The sequence below is a fragment of the Bufo gargarizans genome, chromosome 11 (assembly GCF_014858855.1).
Source record: "Bufo gargarizans isolate SCDJY-AF-19 chromosome 11, ASM1485885v1, whole genome shotgun sequence".
In the NCBI taxonomy this organism is placed as follows: Eukaryota; Metazoa; Chordata; class Amphibia; order Anura; family Bufonidae; genus Bufo; species Bufo gargarizans.
Window position 1 is genome coordinate 64,964,082 of NC_058090.1, and position 27,631 is coordinate 64,991,712.

The following is a 27,631-nucleotide window of genomic DNA, read 5'->3' on the forward strand; positions in this document are numbered from 1 at the left end:
AATAAATCATTCCTATCATTAAAACCTAATGGTCCCATCGCTTCTGTCTTAATAATCCATAATGCTTCTCTCTGTAGGAGAAGCTTTTTTCTGTCTCCGCCGCGTGGCGGTAATTTCACTATTTCTAGACCTGCAACCTGTAAAAGGTCCTCGCGGTTTTGATGCGTTTCTTTCATATGCTGAATTAATCTGGTAGCTCCAATTTCTGTTTTAAGGCTATGCTTGTGCTCTCTAAAACAAACAAAGAGAGGTCTAAAGGTTTTGCCAATATAAAATTGGCCGCAGGGGCAGAAAAGGGCATAAACTACACAGGTGGACCTGCAATTAATGAAGTCTCTCACTCTGTGTTTTATCATTCCAATTTTCAGGTGTGCCCCTCTCCGCATCTGTTCACACATAGAGCAGCGTCCACACCTGAAGTGCTGTCCGCATCTTTTGCGGCCCCATTGAAGTAAAGGGGTCCACACCCGAGCCTCAAAAACTGCGGCTCGGATGCGGACCACAAAAACAGTCGTGTGCATGAGGCCTTAGTGAAATAAAACATATTTCACTAATAAAGTATATAACAAAAATGCTTCACATCCCTGTCCCTACATAGTATTAAAATATACAGTGAAAGGACGTTACACTTTCATTATAAAAATGGCTGGTTTCTGAAGTGACATTTTGTTTCCATTTGTTGACGTAATAGGAATTCCAAAATTATATAAACATTGCTAAAAATTAAGGCTGTCATTACAGACATCAAAGTTTGCTTAATTAATATTCACGGCAGGTCAGTGTATTGCCCGAAAGGCCAGCAGGCCCGATCGCTAGCAAGCAGTGCCACCAGCGCCCGGTTTCCATGGTTACCTGGCTGAAACTCTTAGTACAGGAGCTCCGGCCAATCCCTGCAAACACCAGCCCCTCCTGCTTGATGACATCACAGGGGTCACGTGATCCTGGGTGTCTCACATGATCACTGGGTGGCCCTAAAAACAGGCAAACTGCTTTCACGGTTACCTGTGAATAAGGTCTTATGGCATTCTGAATTGCTGTGTATTGCTGTGGAATTCTTGACTGGTATTCTGACTCTATATCTGCCTGACGATTTGAACCCTGACGTGACTTCTTGGTATTGACCCGGTGTTGGTACCATATTGCTCTTGGATTCTGATTTTGCAAATGCGGTCCACAATACGGCAACGGGCAGCACATATTTGTGTGCAGGAGGCCTAATACATAATATGTTTAGATTGCACTTTTTTAATTATGAGCCACCTTGCTTCACATTTTTTGAAGTGGCTAGGATAAAGTATTAGCATAATGTAATAACATTCAGAGGGCAATTAATAGGAGTTAGTCATACCAGCCCACTTCTTAATAACATTTTCTGGTAGACTTGAAAAATGACATGCTTTGTATTCTATTATTTTTTTTTCTTTTATGTTAACCCCGCAGTTAAACGAGACACCTAAAAAAACAATCATCATTGACTGATGCATCTAGTTGTTTAACAGTCGGAATTGGAGTTATTATATATTTTTTTGCTTTTTGGGATTTTTTTACGATTCAGGGGTCGCAGTCACTGCCCGTGTGCAACTCGTACTGCGACCCTATTCATTTCTATGGGATCAGTGCTACACTCTGATGCCCCTGTGATCCTGGCCACGACCAGTATCGTTGTGTAGCCCTTAGCTTAACCTAAAAGCTAAAGATGAGCGAATTTCCACTTATGAAATTCGTTCACACTTTGTTGGTTAAAGGTGAATTAGTGAGGTGGATCCGTTTTGAAGCCCATAAACTTCTATTATGACGGAATATATACAGAATGCTTCTAAAGGCATTCGGTTATGCATTCCGTCATAGAATTGCGTTATGGTCCTTGGTAATGGAATCCATAACGCAATTCACCTTTTACCTAACAATCGAAGTGTGAACGAATTTCAAAAATTCTCAGCAATGCAGACACATATGAACATGGGTCCAGCACAGATGCCGTCAGCTGCCAAGCGCACATGTAACAGGTCAGCCAGTGTCACAGGTTCAAATCTGACAGATGCCCTTTAAATCTCCTGGGTAGTGATGAGCGAAGCAAGCTTTGAATCCTAGATCCAAAGCTTTGGATTAATGCTGTACGGAGATCCATCCATACAGCATTAAAATGTACGGCCTCTGATGAGGTGAAGTCACTTATTCCCTTAATAACTTTGTTATTTGATTTTTAAACTGGAAAACCATTTTAAATCTTAGATCCGTATTCGGATCTGGTTCCGATTGGTACTCCGGAACCGAAGCCGAATTTTGCGTCACCGGGGGCCGTACATTTTAATGTTGTATGGAGATCCAGCATTAATCCAAAATTTTGAGCGAAGCGACTTCGGATCTAGGATTTGATGCTTGCTTCGCTCATCCCTACTTCTGGGCCCCAGGATATTTAAAGGGCCAAGGAGTGGACATACCATATGTGCAACTTTTACAGCTTCATAGGGCTCTGCAGGCAAGGGTGCCACTTCTATTTTACAAATAATAGTGTGATAGCGGTGAGGGTTTTTCTGGAATGACTGAAGTGGTCTATGGCTAGCACCCCACTGTCATTAAATTAGCAGCAAGATATTAATATACTATTACTATACAGTACACTAGTCCTGATGCTATTAATCTTTGTGTAAGGTGTTGCAATATCACCAGAATCATTTAATCTGGCAGCTAACTGTGCAATCATAAATGCATTTTTGTCACAGCTGATGTGACATCACAAGTTGTTTTCACTCATATTTGCTGCAGTGACATCACAAGTGGGTTTTACTCAGAGACGCTGCAGCAACACAAATGGGTTTCATCTAGATAAACTAATGAGACATCACAACTGTGTTTATGTCAGGTAAGCCGCTATGACATCACTATTCGGTTTTATCCAAGTAAACTCCTATGACATCACGTTTTTTCTGTCCGGTAAACATCTGTAAAATCACAACTTAGTTTCATTCAGGTAAACTGTTGTCAGTTTCAATGACATGACAAGTGTTGTAAACTGCAGGGACAGCACAAGTGGGTTTCAAACTGGTAAGCTGCTGTCACATCACAAATGTGCATCATTCAGTTAAAGGGGTTATCCGAGCCTGGAAATTCACGCCTCATATGCCTGGGCCCCTCACGCTGATTCTACTTATCTGGCTCCCCGTGCTGCTCCTGGTCCCCGCACTGCTGATGCTTCTCCCCGTGCACGGGGAGTGGGAATTCTGCCAATGGTAGGCGGTGACAGGGATGAGCTTCAGTAGCGTCACCACAAATGCTAAGGAGGCTAGTCCCCGTCACTGCCTGCCATTGGCTAACCCCCTTCCCAACACCAGATGTTTTTATCCGCGCATGGGGAAACGCAGCAGTGGCCGTGTGGGGACCAGGAGCGGCCCAGGGAGTGGGGATCCAGGTAAGTAGAATCAGTGTGAGGGCCCTGGGCATATGGGAAGGGGGGGGGGGCATTTCCAGGCTCGGATAACCCCTTTAAATTCCTGTGAAATTACCACTGGTTTTAATAAGGTAAAATATTGTCATTGTATAACAATGTTTCATATGTGCCATTAAATTAGTACTCAAGGTTCCCCTTAGGGTGCTGCCATATGTTCAGGTTTTTAAATTCTGCCAAAATCAGGTGTAGATCATAACAGGAGAGAAAGCATAAAAGGCAAATACAACTTCTCCACTTTTTTTTTAAATCCACTCCTAGCTTTTGCTTCAAAAACTGCATCAATAAAACTGAATATGTGTCCGCACCCTAAGGGCTGGTTTGCATTGGCGTCATTGAATTCCATTATGGGTTCCGTTATAACAGAGTTATAACGTTATATAATGGAATTGTAGGACAGAATGCAAAATGGAAGCCTTTAAGAGGCATTCTGTTTTGCTCCATCCTAACACATGTCTAGGGGGCAAGTAATTTAGCGAACTGACCGAATGGAATCACATCATATAGATCAACTCTATACAGTCAAATTCATTAATTTGTCATGTATTACTTTGACATGGAGAAATAAAGCCAATTCAGTTAGTTAAAGGGGTTATCCAACCTCTATAATGGCCCCCAAAATGCTCGGGCACCTCATATAGGTTATACTTACCACACTTCCCAGCACCCACGTCGCTCCTGATGCCCGGATTGCCGCCACTGCATCTCCCCATCATGTGGATCAAAAAATCCAGCGATGGATGGTGGCAGACAATAGCAGGCCGCGACGAGGACAAGCCTACCTAGCGTCGGTTGTGTGGGTATCAGAAGTGACGTGGGTGCTAGGGTGAGTATAACCTGTATGAGGTGCCTGGACATTTTGGGGGGCATTATAGGGGTTGGATAACCCTTTAAGTAATTTCTGGCTGGTATATGATTACTTGAAAATTCTAACCTTAGCACATTCATTCTATGATGTGCAATACTACTACTACTAGTGACCACAAGATGGCAGTGCAATCCACAAAATAAAATCATTGGACCACATGTACATATTTTACTGCAGCACAACCATTATTAACATTGTTATAAATTATATTATTACATAGTTGCTTGAAAGCAGTGCAGAATTTTCTTTATTTCTGCATACATTTTACCTAAAACTGCATCATACTTTTGCCAAATTGGATAATTTTCATCAATAAATGAATGACCAAGTCTAAGATGTTGACTCACTTGTTTAATTATTTTATCTTTATCTACTTTTAGGACTTGTGTGAAAAACATATGTAGTTTTACGTCACATTTGTGCAGAAATAAAGAAAATTCTGAAGGGTTCACAAACTTTCAAGCACCACTGTTTATACTGAGTCACAATGTAAAAGCTATGCCTGATGATACATCTACCTACTAATAGTAGGTGTACACTATCGAATTCGTCCACCAGGCCCACCAGAAGAAATTACTCCCGGGACCTAACCCTTATATCATAGATAACGTCTAATTGATTCAAAACCTAAGACATAGACCCTAGTGGAGAATTAGCTCAAAATGCTATTTTTCTCTTGGACTTTTTCAGGTCCATTGTGGCTTCATAAACTGGGCCCACTGAGAGATCCTCTAGTACTCTGGAGGACCAGTCCAACAATGTAGGTGTATCATATAGTACTATAGCGGAGAGTGCTCCAGTTCCAGTCTTTTGAAATCTACAGTAATGGCTACCCACCTTTCAGGAGCCTCAATGATGGGAATAAATACAATGCAAATGCCTCTGCGAATTGTCAGTCCTCACCACAAAACACTCTTATTACTACCCTGGCTTCAACACTAAAGACAATCCTGGTTTTGATTGTAAGTATCAAGAGCTAGTGACATCACACTAGATAATCCACACTGTTACCACATAATAGTACCAGGGCAGTAATAACAGCCACACAAAATTGTTCACACCATTACTCCAGCCAGTAGGCATAAATTAATCCACGGGAAGACCTATCATATATGCAACATGTACAGCTAAAGGTTCCCTGCATCCAAGTGATCTTCTACCTTACAAAAATGTACAAATTTCCTTTATTGTTGGTGTCTGTCCCATCTAAGCTACTGTGATATCACAATAGTGTTGTCTGGTAGGGTACTGTGGCATTACAAGTGTATTTCTGTCAAGTCAGCAGCTGTGAGATTACAAGTGGGCCTCAGTCAACTATGTGAACAGCTGTAACATCACATGCATGTTTCTGAGAGGGCACTGTTGTGACATTGGTACGGACAATGGTTGTGGAACCACTGTGTCATCTAGCTGGTTTGACATTGGGCTAGTCCTGGTGGCGTTATCCTGAAGGTTTCCTGGTTTTCACTCCTTAACCAGGGATCTGGGCGTTGCTGCAGGGGATCCACCAGGCCGCTACCTTATGGTATAGTCCTGGTCAGGGGCGGACTGGGCCGGGGGGCAGGGAGGCAATTGCCCCCCAGGCCTCCCTAAATAAACGGCCGCTGGGCCGCCCGTCTAAAAAAAATAATTTTTTTTTATTCTTCAGGGCCGCACCGCCGATCTCCACAGGCGGCGCGGCCCTGGATGTAATTGCGGCGGCGGCTGTGAGCTGTGGGGCAGGGGAAGGAGAGGCGTGTCCCTCCCCTGTTCTTCTGATAGGCCGCAGGCACTAATGCCTGCAGCCTATCAGAGGCCGGCTCAGGAAGCGCGATGACGTCATTATCATCGCGACGCCTGAGCCGGCAGCACACGCTGCTGATGGAGGTAAGTATTTTTTATTATTTTTTCTTCTTTGCGGAGATCTGTCACTATGGGGGGGGCGGAGATCTGTCACTATGGGGGGGAGATCTGTCACTATAGGGGGGGAGATCTGGCACTATGGGGTGCACTATAAGGGGAGCTGGCACTATGGGGCACACTATAGGGGGAGCTGGCACTATGGGGGGCACTGTAGGGGGAGCTGGCACTATGGGGGGAGATCTGTCACTATAGGGGGGGAGATCTGGCACTATGGGGTGCACTATAAGGGGAGCTGGCACTATGGGGCGCACTATAGGGGGAGCTGGCACTATGGGGGGCACTGTAGGGGGAGCTGGCACTATGGGGGGCCTATAGGGGGAGCTGGCACTATGGGGGGGCCTATAGGAGGAGCTGGCACTATGGGGGGTACTATAAGGGGGGGCTGGCACTATGGGGGGGTACTATAGGGGGAGCTGGCACTATGGGGCGCACTATAGGGGGAGCTGGCACTATGGGGCACACTATAGGGGGAGCTGGCACTATGGGGGGCACTGTAGGGGGAGCTGGCACTATGGGGGGCACTGTAGGGGGAGCTGGCACTATGGGGGGGCCTATAGGGGGAGCTGGCACTATGGGGGGAGGGCTGGCACTATTGGGGGAGCTGGCACTATGGGGGCATTTCTTACTGGCACATTATGGGGGGGCACCATGGGGGAGAGGAGCACTATGGGGGTAACTGGGGGCTCTAAAGGGGCTTTATTTTTAATTATTGGCACATTCTGGGGGGCACTATAGGGGAGAGCAGCACTATGGGGCATCTGGTGCTACTATAGGGGCATTATTTGGGGGCACTATGGGGAAGTGGGGGCTCTAAAGGGTCCTTTTGTATTGGAACATTATGGGGGGCACTATGGCATTTGGTGGCACTAAGGGGGCATTTTTTACTGGCACATTATGGAAGGCACTATAGGGGAGAGCGGCACTATGGGGGAGTGGAGCACTATTGGGGCATATGGTGGCACTAAGAAGGGGCATTTTTTTACTGGTACATTGTGGGGGAGAGGAGCACTATAGGGGCATCTGCTGGGGGCACTAAGGGGCATTTTTTACTGGCATATTATGGGGACACTATGGGGAAGGGGGAGAGGAGCAGTATGAGGGCATTTACTGGGGCACTATATAGGGGTATTTTATACTGGCATACATTATGGGGACATTAGCTCAACTGCGGGCACTAAGCGGGGGTATTTCATGTACTGTCATATTATAGGGAAAATTAGTACTACTAGGGGGTATTATGGGGAGCTTTACTACTACTAGGGGCTATGAAGAACATGATTACTAGGGCACTATAGGGGCATTATTACTACTAAGTGTGCTCTGGCAGAGAATTATTTCTATTGGTGGGATTTTGGGGAGCATTGTTACTTTGGGGGCACCCTGGCATAGTATCAGCTTAGCACAATTATTTTTGGGGGACTTTATCTTTATACTATTAGTGTCTGGGCGCAGTTATTTTTTAGAGCGCTGTGTGCCAATAATTGTTTAAGGGGGCACTATCTGTGTGGTAGTAGTATTTCCAGGCGGACTGTTTCTGCAGTATAGTATTGGGGGCATAGCGGGTACAGTATTGGGGGCACTATCTGTGTGGTAGTTTGTATTTCCAGGGGGACTGTTTCTGCAGTATAGTATTGGGGGTGGCAGGAAACTAATGTCTGTTTCTCAATCTCTGCAGAGAAGGGAGATGGCAGAAAAATCATCATGGCGGTCTGGTCTGAATGGAGAAGATGAGGAAAGAGAACGTCTACAACAAAGGTGACATCACTGGATGTAAGAGGTATGTGGTGCTATGTAGGAGAGGAGATGCTCCGGCTCCTCCTCCTGCCATTTGCAGAAGGAGGATTCAGAACTGGGTGAGGATGACGAAAGGGGGCAGCAGGCCACGGGCGGGTGGCAGATGGTGGGGGGAACCACAGGCCTTGAGCAGGATCAGGGTAGGGAGGAGAGCGGAGGAGCTTCCTGGCTGTAGCTTGTTATATAAGCAGGTAGTGCAGCCAGGACGGCCTCCCCTCTCCGTATGATGTGTAGAGACAGGCCGCAACTATAGAATGTCAGCTGTAAAGTGTGTGTTGGGAGTGGCCTATTATATGTAGGAGGGGCTTTTAATGATGGGCGGGGCTAAAAATGGGCCACTTGACTAGATTTGCCCCCCAGGACTAAGGCTGCCAGTCCTCCCCTGGTCCTGGTGTAGTTGCCAGCACACGCTCTGGGGTTAGACTCCAGCACAAAGCACCAGAGGCACAGGCAAAAGACAGAACCAGGCAGAGAACAAGCTGACAGGGTACATGCGAATCAAAGGCAAACACATACTGAATCAGACAAGTACATACTAATCCATGGAACAGACATAGGGAAATAACAGACGGAACTAGGTCAGAAGTCAGACACAGAACCAGAACAGATCTAAACACAATCTGGAGAGACCAGGCTGACAGATATAAGCTCCATCAAAGAACAAGCAGACAGGAACTGAACAGATCAAAACAGAACTTGGAGAAAAAAAGCAGAGGGCACTTGATGCACAACCAGGGACAGGACACACAAACTAAGAAAATATATAGCAGGGAAGTTAACTCATTAGACAAACAGTGCGCACACACACACAGAGCCATGGAGGGTCAACCCTGGCAGTACTGAACTGAGATGAGATACAAAGCACAATGGCCCATATTCAAACCAACAAGATATATCTTGTGTACCATAAAGTTAGCAATTGGAAATTGAAGATCCAATATACTGTTCATGCACAGGGCATTGCTGTCCATTAGTGAAGTAATCACATATCCACACAACGGCAAAGGCCATAGAATTTCATGCACCATAGAACAGTCAAACCCATGAATCCACTTGTAGCATCATAAATGGCATATGATGGGTGAGGGGGACTGTTGTAGATTTTACATTGGGGTCCAGGAGCTTCTGCAGTAACCCAGAAGACTACTGCGAAAGGGTTAACTATTACCAAAAGAGTTAATGTAATGTTAACAAGTTAAATGTTATGATTTGTCGTTAAATTCCTTAACTCATTGTGAGATCGTAACAGCAATGTATGGGCAATATAGGGTTAACATTGGCAAACTGTTTAGGTTGTGAGGGTGATGGACTTAGTTAGTAGAGAGGAGTCTAGCCTGGACAGTGCTAGAGGGAGGACGTGTATGTAAAAGTTCCTGCAGACCAAGCCCAAGTCCAGAGAACCTCTTGTCTCTTAAACTAGGAGCCACTTTACTACCAAAAGAAAGAGACCATAGGGGAGACTCTCACTGTGAGCTGTGAATATTACCACCATTCCCATCCTACTCACAGTCCTTCCCATGCAGGCTTGCTGAACTTCAAGTTACACCTTTGATGCCTACATTGACTCAGCTCCATCTAGTATGATTTATCTTTATGCATTTATAAAGACATATGTCTCATAACACAACTTCTTTTGATTGTTCTTTGCTGTTTCTAGGTAGATTATGAGCCACAGAGGTTGGGGCTCATTTGTGATTGCTACCCTTACAACTATTATAGCTTTCTCACTGTGCTGTAATAAGGATGATAATAATAGAATTTTTATTAGAGGCCATTGCCTACACATTCACCCATTACCAGTTCTGCATTTTACTGCTGTTACCATAATGTGGGACGTGCATGTACTGTGATAAGCAGAATATTGACTGTATATTTGTAAGCATAAATCAATGAAAGAGTAGGAGTGCAGATGTATTCATCAACTTTACAAATTTATGTGAGATGGTGGGGGGTATTTCATATAACTGAGACATAAGAAGATTTTCACAGACCCGCATGCAAGCAAAATACAGATAACTACCATGCGCATCCAGCAATTTCTGCAGGCCTCATTATGCAAATGTATTCTTATTCAAAACAGACAAGAATAGGACATGTTCTATTTTATTTACGGGACGGACATGTGGTCATACGCATGCAGACAGCACACGATGTGTGCGGATTGGATCGAGAAAAAAAAAATAATGTCTCACTTTAGCAAATAGCATTTATTATGTGGAGAAAGTTGATACAAGGCACTTACTAAAGTATTGTTATTATCCATATTGCCTCCTTGGCTGACTTGGTTAATTTTTTCATCACATTATACACTGCTTATTTCCATGATTACGACCACCCTGCAATCCATCAGCGGTGGCCGTGCTTGCACACTATAGAGCCAGCAAAGGAGGCGATATGGACAATCACAATACATTAGTAAGTGTCCTGTATTAACTTTCTCTCCATGATAAATGCCACTTGCTGAAGTGACAACCCCTTTAAGCAGAAGAATAATAATAAAAAAAAAAGCTTGAGTCTTCAAGCTTAAAGTAATACACAGAATAGGTCATACAATCATAAAAACAAGAGAGAAGATAGACCTAGGAACTTCTGTCAGAGAGGCATGAGAACAGATAATCATTGATAGTTCGATCATCAAAGAAACAACAGCAGCATATTGACAGAATCTGTGAGGTTGAGGAGTAGAGACAGTCTAAAAGCTTAGAAGACTGAAAATAAAATTAAATATACAACTAAAGGGGTAATGGGGATTAGGAACAAAGGAGGATAGAGGGCACAAGGATGTGGGGGCGTGTGGACCATCCCAACAGGATCATCACATAAGTTAGTAACAGCAGAGCACTTCACTAAAAGGAAGAAAAGGGAAACTTCAAAGGCACGACCCTAGCTAATTGGCAGTGCTCCTGCTATCGCTTGGTTCGGGTTGGTATACTGGAAGCAGTTAAGTACTTGTGTTTTATTTCGAAGAGGTAGGATATCAATGAATGGTTCCCACAGGGTAATAAAAATGCTAACATTGGTTTCTTTGTGCTGGGTAGCTTCTACCCAATCCATTCAGAATAGGTGGGACAGTTTTTGTTAAAACCATCTTAAGGGCGGGGCCTGCAGGGAAAGCCACTACTGCAATATAGTCTTTCAAGCCACACTAGACAGAATAAAAACAATTTTTTTTCCCTCAGGAGAGCAGTAGTAAACCTGGGGGTCTAGGTGACCAAAGATCACCCACAAAGGAAAAAGAGGGATAAAATTTACTAGGTTGATTCGATCCTCTTTCAAAACTGTTGAATTATAAGGTAACCCCAGAAGCAACGGTACAAGTCTCCTTCGAGTTGTGTGCACCTAGGACATGAGGAGTCAAGTATTCTTCCCATAAGGAAGTTCCTTAATGGTGAGATGTATACTCTATGGGTGATTTTATCCCAGTATGATGCTGAAGGTAGGTATAGGGATACTTTATATAATGTGTTTACGATGTCTTTGCATGGGAGATCCAGGAAGTGCTGGGCCCAGCAGGATATTCCCATGTGGGATTTAGAACAAAGCTTGATGGGTCGGAGAAAAGTATAATATCTGGATATTTTACCAGGTGTGTCTCTTGTGGATATTAAAACGTTGGCAATTAGATCTTGATTCTTATGTGCTTGGGTGTCGTAGATGATTTTTGTCCATAACTTGAGGCTTGTTGGGAAGGAAAGATAGTTTATGGGGGGAGATTATGTTTTTCCCAGAATCCTCCGAAACTAAATGTGACCATCGGCCTTTAGCAAGTAATGGACTCTTCTCACTCTCCTCCGAGCCCAACAGCTGAAAGCACCTGGCACTTTCCCATCCTGGAATTGAGGGTTACCTAGGAATGGCAACAATGTGGATACGTGAGATGGCAGGTTAGCTTGGCATCTAATTATGTGTCAAGTTTTGATTGTGCTGGGCAAGAGGAGGTTGAGACAGATCTCCTCTGGTAGTACCTCCTGGAGGCATGTAGGATATACAGGAGGGAATAGGTTTTAGCGAATTGGGGGTCCAAAGAGGTTATGAAAGTAGAGATATTGTGTACACGATCAGTAAGTAATCTGATGTGAGCCACTAGGTTGTAAAGGCGAATGTCTGGGAAGCTGAGTCCCCCGTTAAACCTGGTTTGTTGTATGACCAGTTTCCAGGGTACAAAAACAGAGTCCAGAAACTATTTAGGCCGGTAAGTTTAGCATCTGTCGTGCGTAAACTGTTTGAAGGTTTTCTAAGAGATGCTATCTTGGAGCACCTCAATGAAAATAACGCCAGCATGGCTTCATGAGGGATCAGTCATGTTAAACTAATTTAATCAGTTTCTATGAGGAGGTAAGTTCTAGACTGGACAGCGGCGAATCAATGGATGTCGTATATCTGGACTTCTCCAAAGCATTTGACACTGTACCACATAAAAGGTTAGTATATAAAATGAGAATGGTTGGACTGAGAGAAAACGTCTGTATGTGGGTAAGTAACTGGCTCAGTGATAGAAAACAGAGGGTGGTTATTAACGGTACACACTCAGATTGGGCCCTTGTCACTAGTGGAGTACCTCAGGGGTCAGTATTGGGCCCTATTCTCTTCAATATATTTTTTTATGATCTTGCGCAGTAAAATATCAATTTTTGCAGATGACACTAAATTGTGCAAAGTTATTAACACAGAAGAGGACAGTATACAGGTCCTTCTAAAAAAATTAGCATATTGTGATAAAGTTCATTATTTTCTGTAATGTACTGATAAACATTAGACTTTCATATATTTTAGATTCATTACACACCAACTGAAGTAGTTCAAGCCTTTTATTGTTTTAATATTGATGATTTTGGCATACAGCTCATGAAAACCCAAAATTCCTATCTCAAAAAATTAGCATATCATGAAAAGGTTCTCTAAGCGAGCTATTACCCTAATCATCTGAATCAGCTAATTAACTCTAAACACCTGCAAAATATTCCTGAGGCTTTTAAAAACTCCCAGCCTGGTTCATTACTCAAAACCGCAATCATGGGTAAGACTGTCGACCTGACTGCTGTCCAGAAGGCCATCATTGACACCCTCAAGCAAGAGGGTAAGACACAGAAAGAAATTTCTGAACGAATAGACTGTTCCCAGAGTGCTGTATCAAGGCACCTCAGTGGGAAGTCTGTGGGAAGGAAAAAGTGTGGCAGAAAACGCTGCACAACGAGAAGAGGTGACCGGACCCTGAGGAAGATTGTGGAGAAGGACCGATTCCAGACCTTGGGGGACCTGCGGAAGCAGTGGACTGAGTCTGAAGTAGAAACATCCAGAGCCACCGTGTACAGGTGTGTGCAGGAAATGGGCTACAGGTGCCGCATTCCCCAGGTCAAGCCACTTTTGAACCAGAAACAGCGGCAGAAGCGCCTGACCTGGGCTACAGAGAAGCAGCACTGGACTGTTGCTCAGTGGTCCAAAGTACTTTTTTCGGATGAAAGCAAATTTTGCATGTCATTCGGAAATCAAGGTTCCAGAGTCTGGAGGAAGACTGGGGAGAGGGAAATGCCAAAATGCCTGAAGTCCAGTGTCAAGTACCCACAGTCAGTGATGGTCTGGGGTGCCATGTCAGCTGCTGGTGTTGGTCCACTGTGTTTTATCAAGGGCAGGGTCAATGCAGCTAGCTATCAGGAGATTTTGGAGCACTTCATGCTTCCATCTGCTGAAAACCTTTATGGAGATGAAGATTTCATTTTTCAGCACGACCTGGCACCTGCTCACTGTGCCAAAACCACTGGTAAATGGTTTACTGACCATGGTATTACTGTGCTCAATTGGCCTGCCAACTCTCCTGACCTGAACCCCATAGAGAATCTGTGGGATATTGGGAAGAGAAAGTTGAGAGACGCAAGACCCAACACTCTGGATGAGCTTAAGGCCGCTATCGAAGCATCCTGGGCCTCCATAACACCTCAGCAGTGCCACAGGCTGATTGCCTCCATGCCACACCGCATTGAAGCAGTCATTTCTGCAAAAGGATTCCCTGACCAATTATTGAGTGCATAACTGAACATAATTATTTGAAGGTTGACTTTTTTTGTATTAAAAACACTTTTCTTTTATTGGTCGGATGAAATATGCTAATTTTTTTAGGTAGGAAACTTGGGTTTTCATGAGCTGTATGCCAAAATCATCAATATTAAAACAATAAAAGGCTTGAACTACTTCAGTTGGTGTGTAATGAATCTAAAATATATGAAAGTCTAATGTTTATCAGTACATTACAGAAAACAATGAACTTTATCACAATATGCTAATTTTTTTTGAAGGACCTGTACTGCTACAGATGGATCTGGATAGATTGGAGGCTTGTCAGAGAAGTGGCAGATGAGGTTTAACACTGACAAATGTAAGGTTATGCACATGGGAAGGAATAATGCAAGTCACCCGTACATACTAAATGGTAAAACACTGGCTAACACTGACATGGAAAAGGACCTAGGCATTTTAGTGAACAGCAAACTAAGCTGCAAAAACCAGTGTCAGGCAGCTGCTGCCAAGGCCAATAAGATAATGGGTTGCATCAAAAGGGGCATAGATGCCCGTGATAAGAACATAGTCCTACCACTTTACAAATCGCTAGTCAGACCACACATGGAGTACTGTGTACAGTTCTGGGCTCCTGTAAACAAGGCAGAGATAGCAGAGCTGGAGACGGTTCAGAGGAGGGCAACTAAAGTAATAACTGGAATGGGGCAACTACAGTACCCTCAAAGATAATCAAAATTAGGTTTATTCACTTTAGAAAAAAGACTGAAGGGAGATCTAATAACTATGTATAAATAATCAGGGGTCAGTACAGGGATATCTCCCATCATCTATTTATCCCCCGGACTGTGACTGTAACGAGGGGACAACCTCTGCGTCTGGAGGAAAGAAGGTTTGTACACAAACATAGAAGAGGATTCTTTACGGTAAGAGCAGTGAGACTATGGAACTCTCTGCCTGAGGCGGTGGTGATGGTGAGTACAATAAAGGAATTCAAGAGGGGCCTGGATGTATTTCTGGAGTGTAATAATATTACAGGCTATAAGCTACTAGAGAGGGGTCGTTGATCCAGGGAGTTATTCTGATTGCCTGATTGGAGTCAGGAAGGAATTTTTTTCCCCTTAGGTGGGGACAATTGGCTTCTACCTCACAGTTTTTTTTTCTGTCTTCCTATCATTGCAGGATAAACAGATGTCTTTTGTCAGCCTTCTAAACCATGTTACTATGTTACCTTTTGGGCGATTCGTGGATGGGAACACTTTCATTTAAAAGTCCTAAACATAGTCAAGATACATTTTTCATTTCTTGGCTTGAGATAGATGGAAGTAGTTTGGGAAAAGCAACACGTTTTGATAAGTTGACCCTTCCTGAAAAGGATAAAGTAAAGGCTTGCCAAGAGTGAAGTAATTCCTTCAAATGAGGGATGTGCTGACTGACCCCTTTTTTTCTTTGCAGTTAATGTTCATGGAGTACAGTTTATTTAGATTTTTGGGAAGATTAATACCCAGGTACTTAATGGAAGTATGAGACCATTTAATAGGAATGTCATGACCCCAGGATGGGGGTGTAGGGCCTCGCAACAGTAAAGCCTCAGATTTGGCTAGGTTAATCATAAATCCAGAAGTAGGGCCATATGTAGTTATCAGCATTTAGGTTGGGAGCAGTGTTTGGCGTAGATTAGGGAGGAATGGTAAGAGATGATTGGCAAAGGCTGAAACCTGTATCTCCTGAGCCCCTACCTCAATTCCCTGAATTCTGGGATCTGAGTTAATGAGATGTAGGTGGGGGTCAAGGTAAATGTTAGGTGGACAAGGGACATCCCTGCCTAACTTGCAAGAATTAGTATTCTTTCACTTTGTGTAAGCAGGAAGATTCTCTAAACTGTCTTACTCTTCAATAGGGAGATAGAGAGATCTATACAGCTCCTGGAATAATGATAAAAAGAGGGGAGAAATGTGAGAGCAATAAGGTCATTGTCAACATTATACCTGAGTATAACCTGAGTGATTATGTTATGCATATATTCATATAGATAAACCATATTTCAATAATAGGTAATGTATTTTTTGCTTTATAAGAAGAACTTCCCCCCCCCCCCCTCAAAAGTGGGGGAAAAAATGTCCCTGCGTGTTATAAAACAAATACTAGTGAGCACTTTAATTATGGAAGCGCTCATTAGTATGTATTAGGAGCGGGGAGTGAAGCGCCTCAAGCGTAGGTAATACTTACCCTCCCTAGTCTGCGCCGCGGCTGCTCTTCAGGCTGTCATGCTCCCATATTCCCGTCAGGATTTATTGAGCGTACTATGACCTGACGCTGCACGCAGTCATGTGACAGTGCAGCGCAGGCCGGGAAGATGGGAGTGCGACAGCTGAAGAGGAGCCGCAGCGCAGTACAGTTAAGATGATTTTTTATTTTAGTCTGAACTAAGGTCTGATGGGCTATTCTGAGGTCTGGGGGTACTGATGGGCTGATCTGAGGTCTGGGGGTACTGATGGGCTAATCTGAGGTCTGGGGGTTCTGATGGGCTAATCTGAAGTCTGGGATTACTCATGGGCTAATCTGAGGTCTGATTGGGGGTACTGATGGGCTAATCTGAGGTCTGATGGGGGTCTGATGGGCTAATCTGAGGCCTGATGGGGGTCTGATGGGCTAATCTGAGGCCTGATGGGGGTCTGATGGGCTAATCTGAGGTCTGATAAGGGTCTGATGGGTTAATCTGAGCTCTTAAAAGGCTTTGAGTGGGCTGATATGAGGTCTGACGGGAATATTTTTTTCTTATTTTCCTACTCTAAAATCTGGGGTGCGTCTTATCATAGCGTGCGTCTTATAAAGTGAAAAATACGGTATATACTTTGTGAAGATTAGTATTATTGCCACTGTTTCATAATGCCTTGGCCTTAGAACACGTTTTTCTTCAAGACCATCTGTATTAGTGCTGAAGTCTGCATATTTGTGAGGAAAAGGGAGTATTTCATCCAGTTTGGAACACAAGGAAGAAAGTTGATAAATGTGTAGTGTGAGCAGATTTGTATCAATGTTCTCATGATTCTAGGAAATGTTTTTCTACATAAAGGATCCAGATTGTTGGTGTACGTGTCCAACTTAAAGAGGACCTTTCACCTGGAAAAACATTGTGAACTAAGTATATTGACATATACAGCGGCGCCCAGGGATCTCACTGCACTTACTATTATCCCTGGGCGCCGCTCCGTTCTCCCGTTATGTCCTCCGGTATCTTCGCTCAGTAAGTTTATAGTAGGCAGAGACTGCCCTTGTTCTGCTGGGCATCTCCTCCTCCTAGGCTGTAGTGCTGGCCAATCGCAGCGCACAGCTCACAGCCTGGGAGAAAAAAACCTCTGGGACTTCATCTTTTGGGGGTCAGATCCCCTCTGCAATGCATTACAATACATCTGTATTGTAATCTATTGCCTGTTCATGTACTACAGTGAGTAGTACACAAACAGGTTGCCTAGGAGACCCAGCCTGAGGCTGGATCTCCTCGGCACCCTTAGAAGGGAGGTCCCGATGCTGTGCAGGGCATTGGGAAGCCTCTGCATGGCATCGGGCTGCCTTGTCACGCATCAAGTCCCCGCCGACAGCAGCGCGGGGACTCGATGTGCTGCTTCACCCACCGGAAACCACTTCTATGTCGCGGTCTCTGAGAAAGAAGTCTCTGAGCTCGACACCCATTCTCCATCAAAACTCTAAAGTTCATTTACAGATTACAAAGCTTCTATTGACTTTAAAATCAGGAAGTAATGCTGTAAGTTGCCCATATACAGACGTGGACAAAATTGTTGGTACCCTTTGGTCAATGAAAGAAAAAGTCACAATGGTCACAGAAATAACTTTAATCTGACAAAAGTAATAATAAATTAAAATTCTATAAATGTTAACCAATGAAAGTCAGACATTGTTTTTCAACCATGCTTCAACAGAATTATGTAAAAAAATAAACTCATGAAACAGGCATGGACAAAAATGATGGTACCCCTAGAAAACACAGAACATAATGTGACCAAAGGGACATGTTAATTCAAGGTGTGTCCACTAATTAGCATCACAGGTGTCTACAACCTTGTAATCAGCCATTGGGCCTATATATATGGCTCCAGGTAATCACTGTGTTGTTTGGTGATATGGTGTGTACCACACTCGACATGGACCAGAGGAAGCAAAGGAAAGAGCTGTCTCAAGAGATCAGAAAGAAAATTATAGACAAGCATGTTAAAGGTAAAGGCTATAAGACCATCTCCAAGCAACTAGATGTTCCTGTGAGTACAGTTGCACATATTATTCATAAGTTTAAGATCCATGGGACTGTAGCCAACCTCCCTGGACGTGGCCGCAGGAGGAAAATTGATGACAAATCTAAGAGACGGATAATCCGAATGGTAACAAAAGAGCCTAGAAAGACTTCTAAAGAGATTCAAGGTGAACTTCATGCTCAAGGAACATCAGTGTCAGATCGCACCATCCGTCGTTGTTTGAGCCAAAGTGGACTACATGGGAGACGACCAAGGAGGACACCATTGTTGAAAACGAATCATAAAAAAGCAAGACTGGAATATGCCAAACTACATGTTGACAAGCCACAAAGCTTCTGGGAGAATGTCCTGTGGACAGATGAGACAAAAATCGAAGTTTTTGCCAAGGCACATCAGCTGTATGTTCACAGACGAAAAAATGAAGCATATCAAGAAAAGAACACTGTCCCTACTGTGAAACATGGAGGAGGCTCTGTTATGTTCTGGGGCTGCTTTGCTGCGTCTGGCACAGGGTGTCTTGAATCTGTGCAGGGTACAATGAAATCTCAAGACTATCAAGGAATTCTAGAGAGAAATGTACTAGCCAGTGTCAGAAAGCTTGGTCTCAGTCGCAGGTCATGGGTCTTGCAACAGGACAATGACCCAAAACACACCGCTAAAAACACCCAAGAATGGCTAAGAGGAAAAAATTGGACTATTCTAAAGTGGCCTTCTATGAGCCCTGACCTCAATCCTATTGAGCATCTTTGGAAGGAGCTGAAACATGCAGTCTGGAAAAGGCACCCTTCAAACCGGACACAACTGGAGCAGTTTGCTCATGAGGAGTGGGCCAAAATACCTGCTGAGAGGTGCAGATGTCTCATTGACAGTTACAGGAAGCGTTTGATTGCAGTGATTGCCTCAAAAGGTTGCGCAACAAAATATTAAGTTAGGGGTACCATCATTTTTGTCCATGCCTGTTTCATGAGTTTATTTTTTTACATAATTCTGTTGAAGCATGGTTGAAAAACAATGTCTGACTTTCATTGGTTAACATTTATAGAATTTTAATTTATTATTACTTTTGTCAGATTAAAGTTATTTCTGTGACCATTGTGACTTTTTCTTTCATTGACCAAAGGGTACCAACAATTTTGTCCACGTCTGTACTTCAATGGTTTGTACATACGTGCATGCCCTACCTTATGGTGTCAGTACAATATAGAAGCGGTGACTGCAGTGGAATCATATCTAAAAGAGTGACTGTACTTTCACAAAATTTCATTTAATAGAGAATGGTGTAACTAGCAAATTTCTAAATCACTTCACTTAAAAAAATGCCTGCATCCACCTGAAAAAAAGCTGTAAAGTCATGGCCAATAGGGGTTTCACTTCCACCTAATTTGCAGTCCACTGCCTGTTGTCCGGCAAGATCCATCTCTAGTAACAGAGACACAGCAGACGACAAAGAGGAAGTGGGGACGTGTCAGAGCCAGCTGAGATCCTGAACCTGATTAAAGATCTGCTTTTACACGGCTTCTGAACATCACAGAAGTGTCCTGCCTTTCTGTAAGTGTGATCTTCCCCTCCCTATCTGTTCTGTGAGCTCCGGAGCTGAAAATAATCATAGTAGAAAGTAAGGAAAAGGATGTCACAGCAATACAGTGCTGGCAGATTCCACAGAAGGGACACACACCCTGCTTGTGAGAGAAATGCATCTAGCCGTGAGGCTGAAGAGGGGAATAATTAGGCTGAGAAAGATATTAGGGAAGCCCAAAAAACAACTGTTCCTTCACAATTATGATTACACAAACATGTACAACCATTATGCAAACTTTTTTTTGAAAACTCAAGTACGCTTAAAGTAGTGTGATTATAATTATGGTAGCCTCATCCTCCATGACAAGGTGATATGAAACAGTACAGCACGTCTTAAATCATGTCTTCAATCTCAGAATTTGTATGCCCATAAATGCAGTCAATCCTCATAATCATTTTGTCAAGATAAGCAGGAAATGTCATTTGTCTGGAGTTTTGGATAATATTTATATTTTGTATCATTCGATAAGTACAATTGAATTTGTTAGAGATCCATTCCCACAGCAGTCTGAAAGTTTGAATCCATGTATTACTAGTGTAAAAAATGTTTGATATCTTGAATGTGTTAGAAAATGGCTGATGAGAGAGTCACTGAGAGCAGCAACTGCTTACCCACCGAAATTAACTTACTTCTAGAATAGAGCAGAAGCATGGAAAGCTTCTGTGAGACAGACACTGGTGTTTGGCACCTTTATAAAGTACTGTAGCTTATTCTGTGCAGGCGCCACCAAGGCCTGGGAACATTCACAAATGAAGAAACACAAACTGCAAGCATGGCTATGTAAACATACCTTGTAAGTATATGACTACATATGATATCTGGCCCTATGACGAAGTTAGGTGTTAAAGGGGTTGTCTCATCTCGCCGTTACTAAGGTGAGATGAGACAAAGTTCCGACTACCTCCTGGCCGGGAAGCAGCAGAGCACTCCAGTGCACTGTTGAAGAAGAAGAAGAAGAAGAAGAAAAAATCCCTTTATTGTCCCTCAGTGGGGAAATGTTGTTGTTTGTTGTTGTTTGTTGTTTCAGTAGCTCTCATTGCCGTGCATAAGAACTACAGAAACGGCATAGCACAGCTAGCTATGCTGTTTCCTTGTCCGAGTTACATAAAATAAAATAAAAGTTAACCTGATGGTCAACAATAAGCTAAGCAACTTTTAGGCAAAAAAATAATAATATTTACCTAGTTCTGTTTTGGCCCCTTAGTTTACATGCAGTTGCAGAGCTGTGGGGTCCTGTAACAACAAACTGTGATTGTGTCAACAAAGACTGCCCTTCCACTCCCCTGCTCTGCAAAGGGGGTAAATAAAAGTGCAGCCCTGCCTGCAGTCTGACTGCTGGGATACTCAGCAGCATGTCTTATGTGTAAAACTTTTCTGAAGAATCCAGTGGGAGGGGAGACACAGGGCAGACGGCTCAGCCAGCAGATCGGCAGTGCAGGGTGGGCGTGGCTTGTCACTCTAACCAGCACAGCCTTCATACTGACGTTTGGTTCACAGAGCAAACATGCTCCCATAAGGCCATCAGAGCAGGGAAAGCTGACATCACAGGTCATGTGACACTTAGCTAACTAGGAGAATGGGGCCACTGGAGATTAAAGGTGTTGTCTGGGTTCAGAGGTGAACCCAGACATATCCCTATCTTCACCCATCCAGCCCCCCTGATATGAGCAGGGCTCTCCTTTGCCCTGACATTTTTTGGAGATCTGGTGACGTACCGGGCTCTCCATGGCGTAAGATTCCACCTAGCAGTATGCCCGGTGACATCACCTGCACTAATGGGCGTGTTTAAGCGCTGCCCTAGCCTGTAAAATGGCTAGGGCAGCGCTAGACCCCACCCATCAGAGCCAGTAACATCACCAGGAACACTGCTAGGTGGAAGCCTCTGCCTAGCAGTGTAATAATATAAACAAAAAAGCCCTTGCCCTGCCCTATCCAGCACAAGGCAAGGGAGAGCTCATGTCAGGAGGGCTGGAGGGGTGAAGATGGGGATATGTCTGGGTTCAGCTCTGAACCCAGACAACCCCTTTAAGTAAGTGAATTGAAAATCCCTTACATTTTGGTTAGTTACCAAAAATAAAATAAAAATTACTTGGACAACCCTTTTAACTCAGAAACAACATATCTTGTTGTGCTACTGCTGTTTCCATAGCTCTTATGCACGGCCGTCCGGGAGTTGGTCAAGACCGTGTTTCACCCCACCTTAGTAACAGCAAGATGACACAACTATTTTAATTAAACTAACTACTAAATTTGTGCGCCCACCACAAAAATAATGGTGTAGGTTTACCATATATTAGCTGGGCTGAACCTGAAACCATAATAAAAAAACATACAAAAAAAAATGAAAAAAATCTATGTACTAATAAACAAGCAACAAATAAAATGTATTGTACCATAAACTTAAAAGTTGATATTAATACTTATCACAGGCATTTAACCTCTCAGATGTTGTAGTCAAACCTGACCACGGTATCTAAGCGCGTGAAATACCAGAAGCGCGCGCTTCTAGGTATGCTCCGGCTTCCCCGTGTGGTGATCGGGGGTGCCAGGACATGTATGCGGCAGCCCCTGTCCTTCAGAATGGCAGGAGGCTGCTGCATAGTAGTTTCTATGGCGCCAAAATGGCTGATTCACAACAAATTAAATTAAAAGTGATCAAAAAGTCATACACACAGCATTGCACACATAACTACAAAAAAACTAGTTATGTGTGCTACGAAAAAAATAAAAATGTTCAATATCAAAATGTAAGAAAAACCAGAAAAACCAGATTCGGACTGACCTGGAGAACGAAGAGCAGTTTTACCGCATAATGAACCATGAAAAAAAAAAGGGGAAAACTGGCAGAATTGCGGGTTTTTTTTCAATTCCACCCCATTTGGAACTTTTTTCCCACTTCCCACATATATTTTATGCAATATTAAATGGTGGCATTAGAAATTACAACTTGTCCCACAAAAAAACATACAGCTATGTGAATGGAAAAATTAAAAAGGTTATGGCTCTGGGAAGACACGGGAGCAAAAACGAAAACGCAAAAATAGAAAATTGCCTCCCCTTCAAAAATGTCCCCTTCAAAAATGCCTACAACTTCTGTTTAAAAGACTTAGGATTTGGGCTTTATTATTGTATGAGCTTGTAATTATACAATTAGTGTTTACCTGCTAAAATGTTCTACTTACAGTACAAAAACACAACATGGGAAATGTGAATTGATCAGTGACTTACCTGAATTTTTTCCCACACATGCCGATCATTGTCCTGTCTCTGTATATCCCACATTAGCCTCTGTATAAGTGCTGCTCTGTTCTGTCGTACACTGTTTGCTGGAGCACCAGGCTGTGGGGTTGATCGGCCACTGCCATTTAAATACAATGCCATCTCACTGGGAGTACTTGGAGACATACAACGGGGAGAGCTGGGCCCAAGCTCTGAGCCTGAACTGATCTCCCAATCCTCTACATCCCTCAGTGGTGGTTGGGGCTCTCCAGGAGTTGGAGATACCAGCTGTGAAAGGCTACCTAGGCGCAAGGTAAGGAGGTCTGCTTGGTGTAAATGTGACGGTAAAGCTAGGAACTCATCTGACCCATACCAACTGTCTGTCCCTAAATTCTGTGGTGGTGAATCAAGCAGTCTGTTATCCTCTTGATCTTTCTGATTTTCATTTGGTGTGCTGCAGTTTAAATGATCAGCATTACTGGATGATGCTCTGCTATCCAGACACTGGTGCCCCTCACTGCAGTTCTTTCTTCCCACTATATTTTGTTTTGTGACATCATCTTCAGGTACCTGGCTTTGAAGAGATGATCGGACTGTGGAGTAGGTGGGAGTCAAGCTAAGACCAAAGTGAATTTTGGGGGAGGTGGGACATTCTGGTAAAGGAGAGTGAGGTTCATTGAACGACTGGTTGTCTGCTGGTGCCCAGTTAGTCACATCATTCAGAAACAGTCCCTTCTTTGGCAAGGAGGGACGAGTGGGGGAGTCTCCTCCATGGTCACTACTCTCCTGAAGAGGTCTTTTTGGTGTGGTGCTTTCACTGGGAGTGAACATTTTAAGAGACTGCTGCCCTGGTTCTTCAATCATTTTAGGTGCTGAATCTTGTTCCACTTCAGCATTGAGGATGATCTCTTTGTTAGGAATCACTGTCAGCAAGCCTGGCCCCTTAACCAGATCTGGAAACTCCTGTTGCATAGCGTTAAATGTCCAATCTTCCAAGGGCTTCGCAGGAAGAGGTGGCGTATCCTCCTCCCTAGGACTGTAGTCTGATAACTCAAAGGCAGTAATCCCACAATCAAGAGAGAGATAATCTGGTGGGCATCTAATGGTTAATTGACCAGAGCCATCAACTTCAGTGAGAGCATCCAGCCTATCCTGAAGAAAAGAAAAGAGTTAAATGTGGACTGTCATATACATATCAGTCCCTAACATATCAACTTAACATACTTGGTGTACTGATTCCAAATGTTTTCACTATATCCATCCACTATGTACCTGTTCTCATGTTAAAGAGGACCTTTCACTAGAATAAAAAAAAATCTAAACTAAGTATGCTGACATGGAGAGAGGCGCCCAGGGATCTCCCTGCACCTACTATTATCCCTGGGCGCCGCTCCATTCTCCCAGTATAGGCTCCGTTTTTTTCAGATTTTTGGCTCAACTGGGTGGAACCTGCTGGCGTCTCCTTCTCCCAGGCTGTAGAGCTGGCCAATCGCAGCGCTCAGCTCATAGCCTGAGAGGTTTTTTTTCTCTCAGGCTATGAGCTGAGCACTGCGATTTACCAGCGCTACAGCCTGGGAGAAGGAGACGCCAGCAGGCTCCACCCAGTTGAGCCGAAAATCTGAAGATACCGGAGCCTATACCGGGAGAACGGAGCGGCGCTCAGGGATTATAGTAAGTGCAGGGAGATCCCTGGGTGCCGCGCTCCATGTCTGTATAGTTAGTTTAGATTTTTTATTCTAGTGAAAGGTCCTCTTTAAAAGAGTGTTTGTATAAACGGGAAACCCATGCAATCAGACTTTATATCTTTCAATAACTAGCTAAATATAAACCTAAGCAAAATCCATTTAAAGGAGTTGTCTTACTTTGGCAAATGGCATTTATTATGTAGAGGAAGTTAATACAAGGCACTTACTAATATATTGTTATTATCCATATTGCTTCCTTTTTCCATCACATTTTACGCTGCTGATTTCCATGGTTACAACCAGCCATGCAATCCATTAGTGGTGGTCGTGCTTGCACAATATAGGAAAAAGCGCTGGCCTATTGTATGTGCAGTGCCATGGTCCTGGCCACCAGAGAGGACGGCGCTTTTTCCTATAGTGCAAGAACGACCACCACTGCTGGATTGCAGGGTGGTCATAACCATGGAAACCAGCAATGTATAATGTGATGGAAAAATGAATCCAGCCAGCAAAGGAAGCAATATGGATACTAACAATACATTTGTAAGTAGCTTGTATTAACTTTCTCTACATAATAAATGCCATTTTCCAAAGTAGAATTCTATAAAAGTCCTTCTTGCTTAGAAGAACATTACCCTGCCTCAAAGTTCGCTGACATTTTTGTACTGGTCATAAAAGTGAAAAAAAACGAGTCAGAAAGAATATTTTGATTTGTTGGTAAAAGTTACATTGAGATATGCATTCTATAAAGGATGAAGGTTATTACATTAGTCAGAGGGTGGCATCTGTGATCATAGCAATATGATTTACATTAGGAAATAGATGCTGTAATGACAAGACATTATTTTGGGCACTGGTCCATGGGCATAAAGTTGCCATGGGGGTCCCAAAATAAACTAGCAGCTTCCCAGTGCTCAGTACTTGATTATACAAACTATTTTAGTATTAAGATATCTTCTAAATTTAAAGAAGAGAGCTGTGAGTAAACAGTTGGTTAGTATGCGTCAAAGAAGATTAATAAGAGATGCAAATATAGAACAAAATCCATTATTTTGCATGCAGGGGCAGGATAGGTATGTCTTTGTAGATTCTGTAGGTTTGAAGAATGGGGTGGGTTAGTTTGTGTGCTACTCCTTGCCTCTTGTTCCTCCTTTGTAAATGCCTGCAGGATGTCCGTCTGCCGTGTATAGTTGCCGTTGCTGTCCTGCAGCCCTTGTAGGATCCTCTCCCTCAGGACCAGCACAGACACCCGCAGCTGATGCCACAAGAGCTGCACTGTATGTATATCAACAATCACATTTACAGAGTACGACAGGAGCTTCAGGGAAAACTCGGTGTCCAGCAGAGCATGGATCTGTTCCACATGATCCGAGATATCCTCACAAATGTCCTGTCATATAATAGAGAGAAAATCAATATTAGAGGTGAAAAAATCAGCAGAAGAAGCAGATACAAACAAAGGGCATTTATGAAAATATGAAAACACAGGAGTAAATAGAATATTGGCAATGTACCTGAAATGTCCTGACTAGAAAAACATATTTTACTAAATTATTTCCTTTGTTAATATGGACAAAGGAACTTCAGCACAACCTCAACATGACTACAACAAGCTGTCCTTGAATAAACCACAGCAATAAAATTACAAAAAGGAATGCCACGATTGTGAATGATGTTTCAAACCTAAAATTATTTGCAACTTAGTCCTAAAATGCGCTATTCCTTCTGATAAAAATAAGCTGTTGCCTTTGTAAAGTAAGCATGGCGTTGGGCAGCCCCTGGCTGTGCGTGTCCCGGGATTCATGACATAAGAAGACAGCTGCCATTACACTTTCAGCTGTCGGGACATTTTGATTCTAAATCACACAAACACACTAAGCTGCTTCAATTGCTTGTACTGTCTAAGGCTTTACAGACAAAGCTTTACATTCTCCTTTAAAATACCCACAACCTGTAAGACAGCTTCAGTTGATCTTTTACAAGTACAAGATTCTGTATATGCAAGCTGCAGGATTACAGAAAAAAAATAAAATACATTTTATAAGCGAATTATAATTTCCTACAAAAGAGTTTCATTCTGGCAACATGGTGAAGTGTAATGCAAAGAAATACAGTCATGAAGTCTCAATACAACGAGTTACATGTCTCCATCAGTGACTGTTAGAACAATAACTGACATAGGAACTGAAAATAATCCACATGTATCTTACCTGACCACCATTTATGACTCCACACCTGGTCTGCCAATCAAACCTGGGATTTACGGCCTTTCCCAGAGTCGGAAGGGCCCTGACTGAACCATGTCTTGTGTGAAGCTAGTCCCTCAATGCCCCTCCCAGGGACTATTTTTAGGAGTTGATTTCTTACCCAGGGGAATGTGATAGAAGATGGGAGAGACCCTTAACCCAGATGCAGCCTGGGAGGCTGGTACATTTCACTGGTCATGTTAGTGGAAAGAAACACTAATACAGATTACTGTGAACTATGTAACATTAGTACTGAGTCACACTAGAGTAATGTATGTAGCTGAAGAGCAAGCTATGTTATTAATGTAGAGATCATTTCCGCTACAGTGTGTTGAATCAGCCATGTCTAAATGCCTTATACGTTTTTATCTTTCCTACAGCTTTACATTATAAGGTCTATTGTACAAACACATATTACAGCTCTATACACTAATAATTCATACAGACATAACAGCATCGAGGCCCTACTGCTTCTCTCCATGGCTCTCATTTTATTTGGAACCATAGAGAGACGATGGTGGCATTCTTCATCATACACCATATTACAGAGCTATTTTCCATTCAAAGCATTGATTCTAACAGAGAATAACTGCATTATACAGGAGCCTTCATC

The 27,631-nt window shown here is 43.2% G+C and overlaps 1 protein-coding gene across 1 annotated transcript in view; it reads right to left on the reverse strand.

Annotated features, from left to right (window-relative positions):
* The window catches only part of AKAP6 (A-kinase anchoring protein 6), a 378,396-nt gene extending 351,179 nt beyond the window's left edge, over positions 1-27,217 (reverse strand). The window contains exons 1-4 of the mRNA XM_044271267.1: positions 27,204-27,217; positions 26,983-27,076; positions 25,911-26,162; positions 23,097-24,239 (exon numbers count right to left, since the gene is read on the reverse strand). Coding sequence (XP_044127202.1) covers positions 23,097-24,239; positions 25,911-26,162; positions 26,983-27,076; positions 27,204-27,217 — 1,503 coding nt within the window. The remainder of the gene's footprint in view (positions 1-23,096; positions 24,240-25,910; positions 26,163-26,982; positions 27,077-27,203) is intronic.
* Positions 27,218-27,631: the final 414 nt, after the last annotated feature.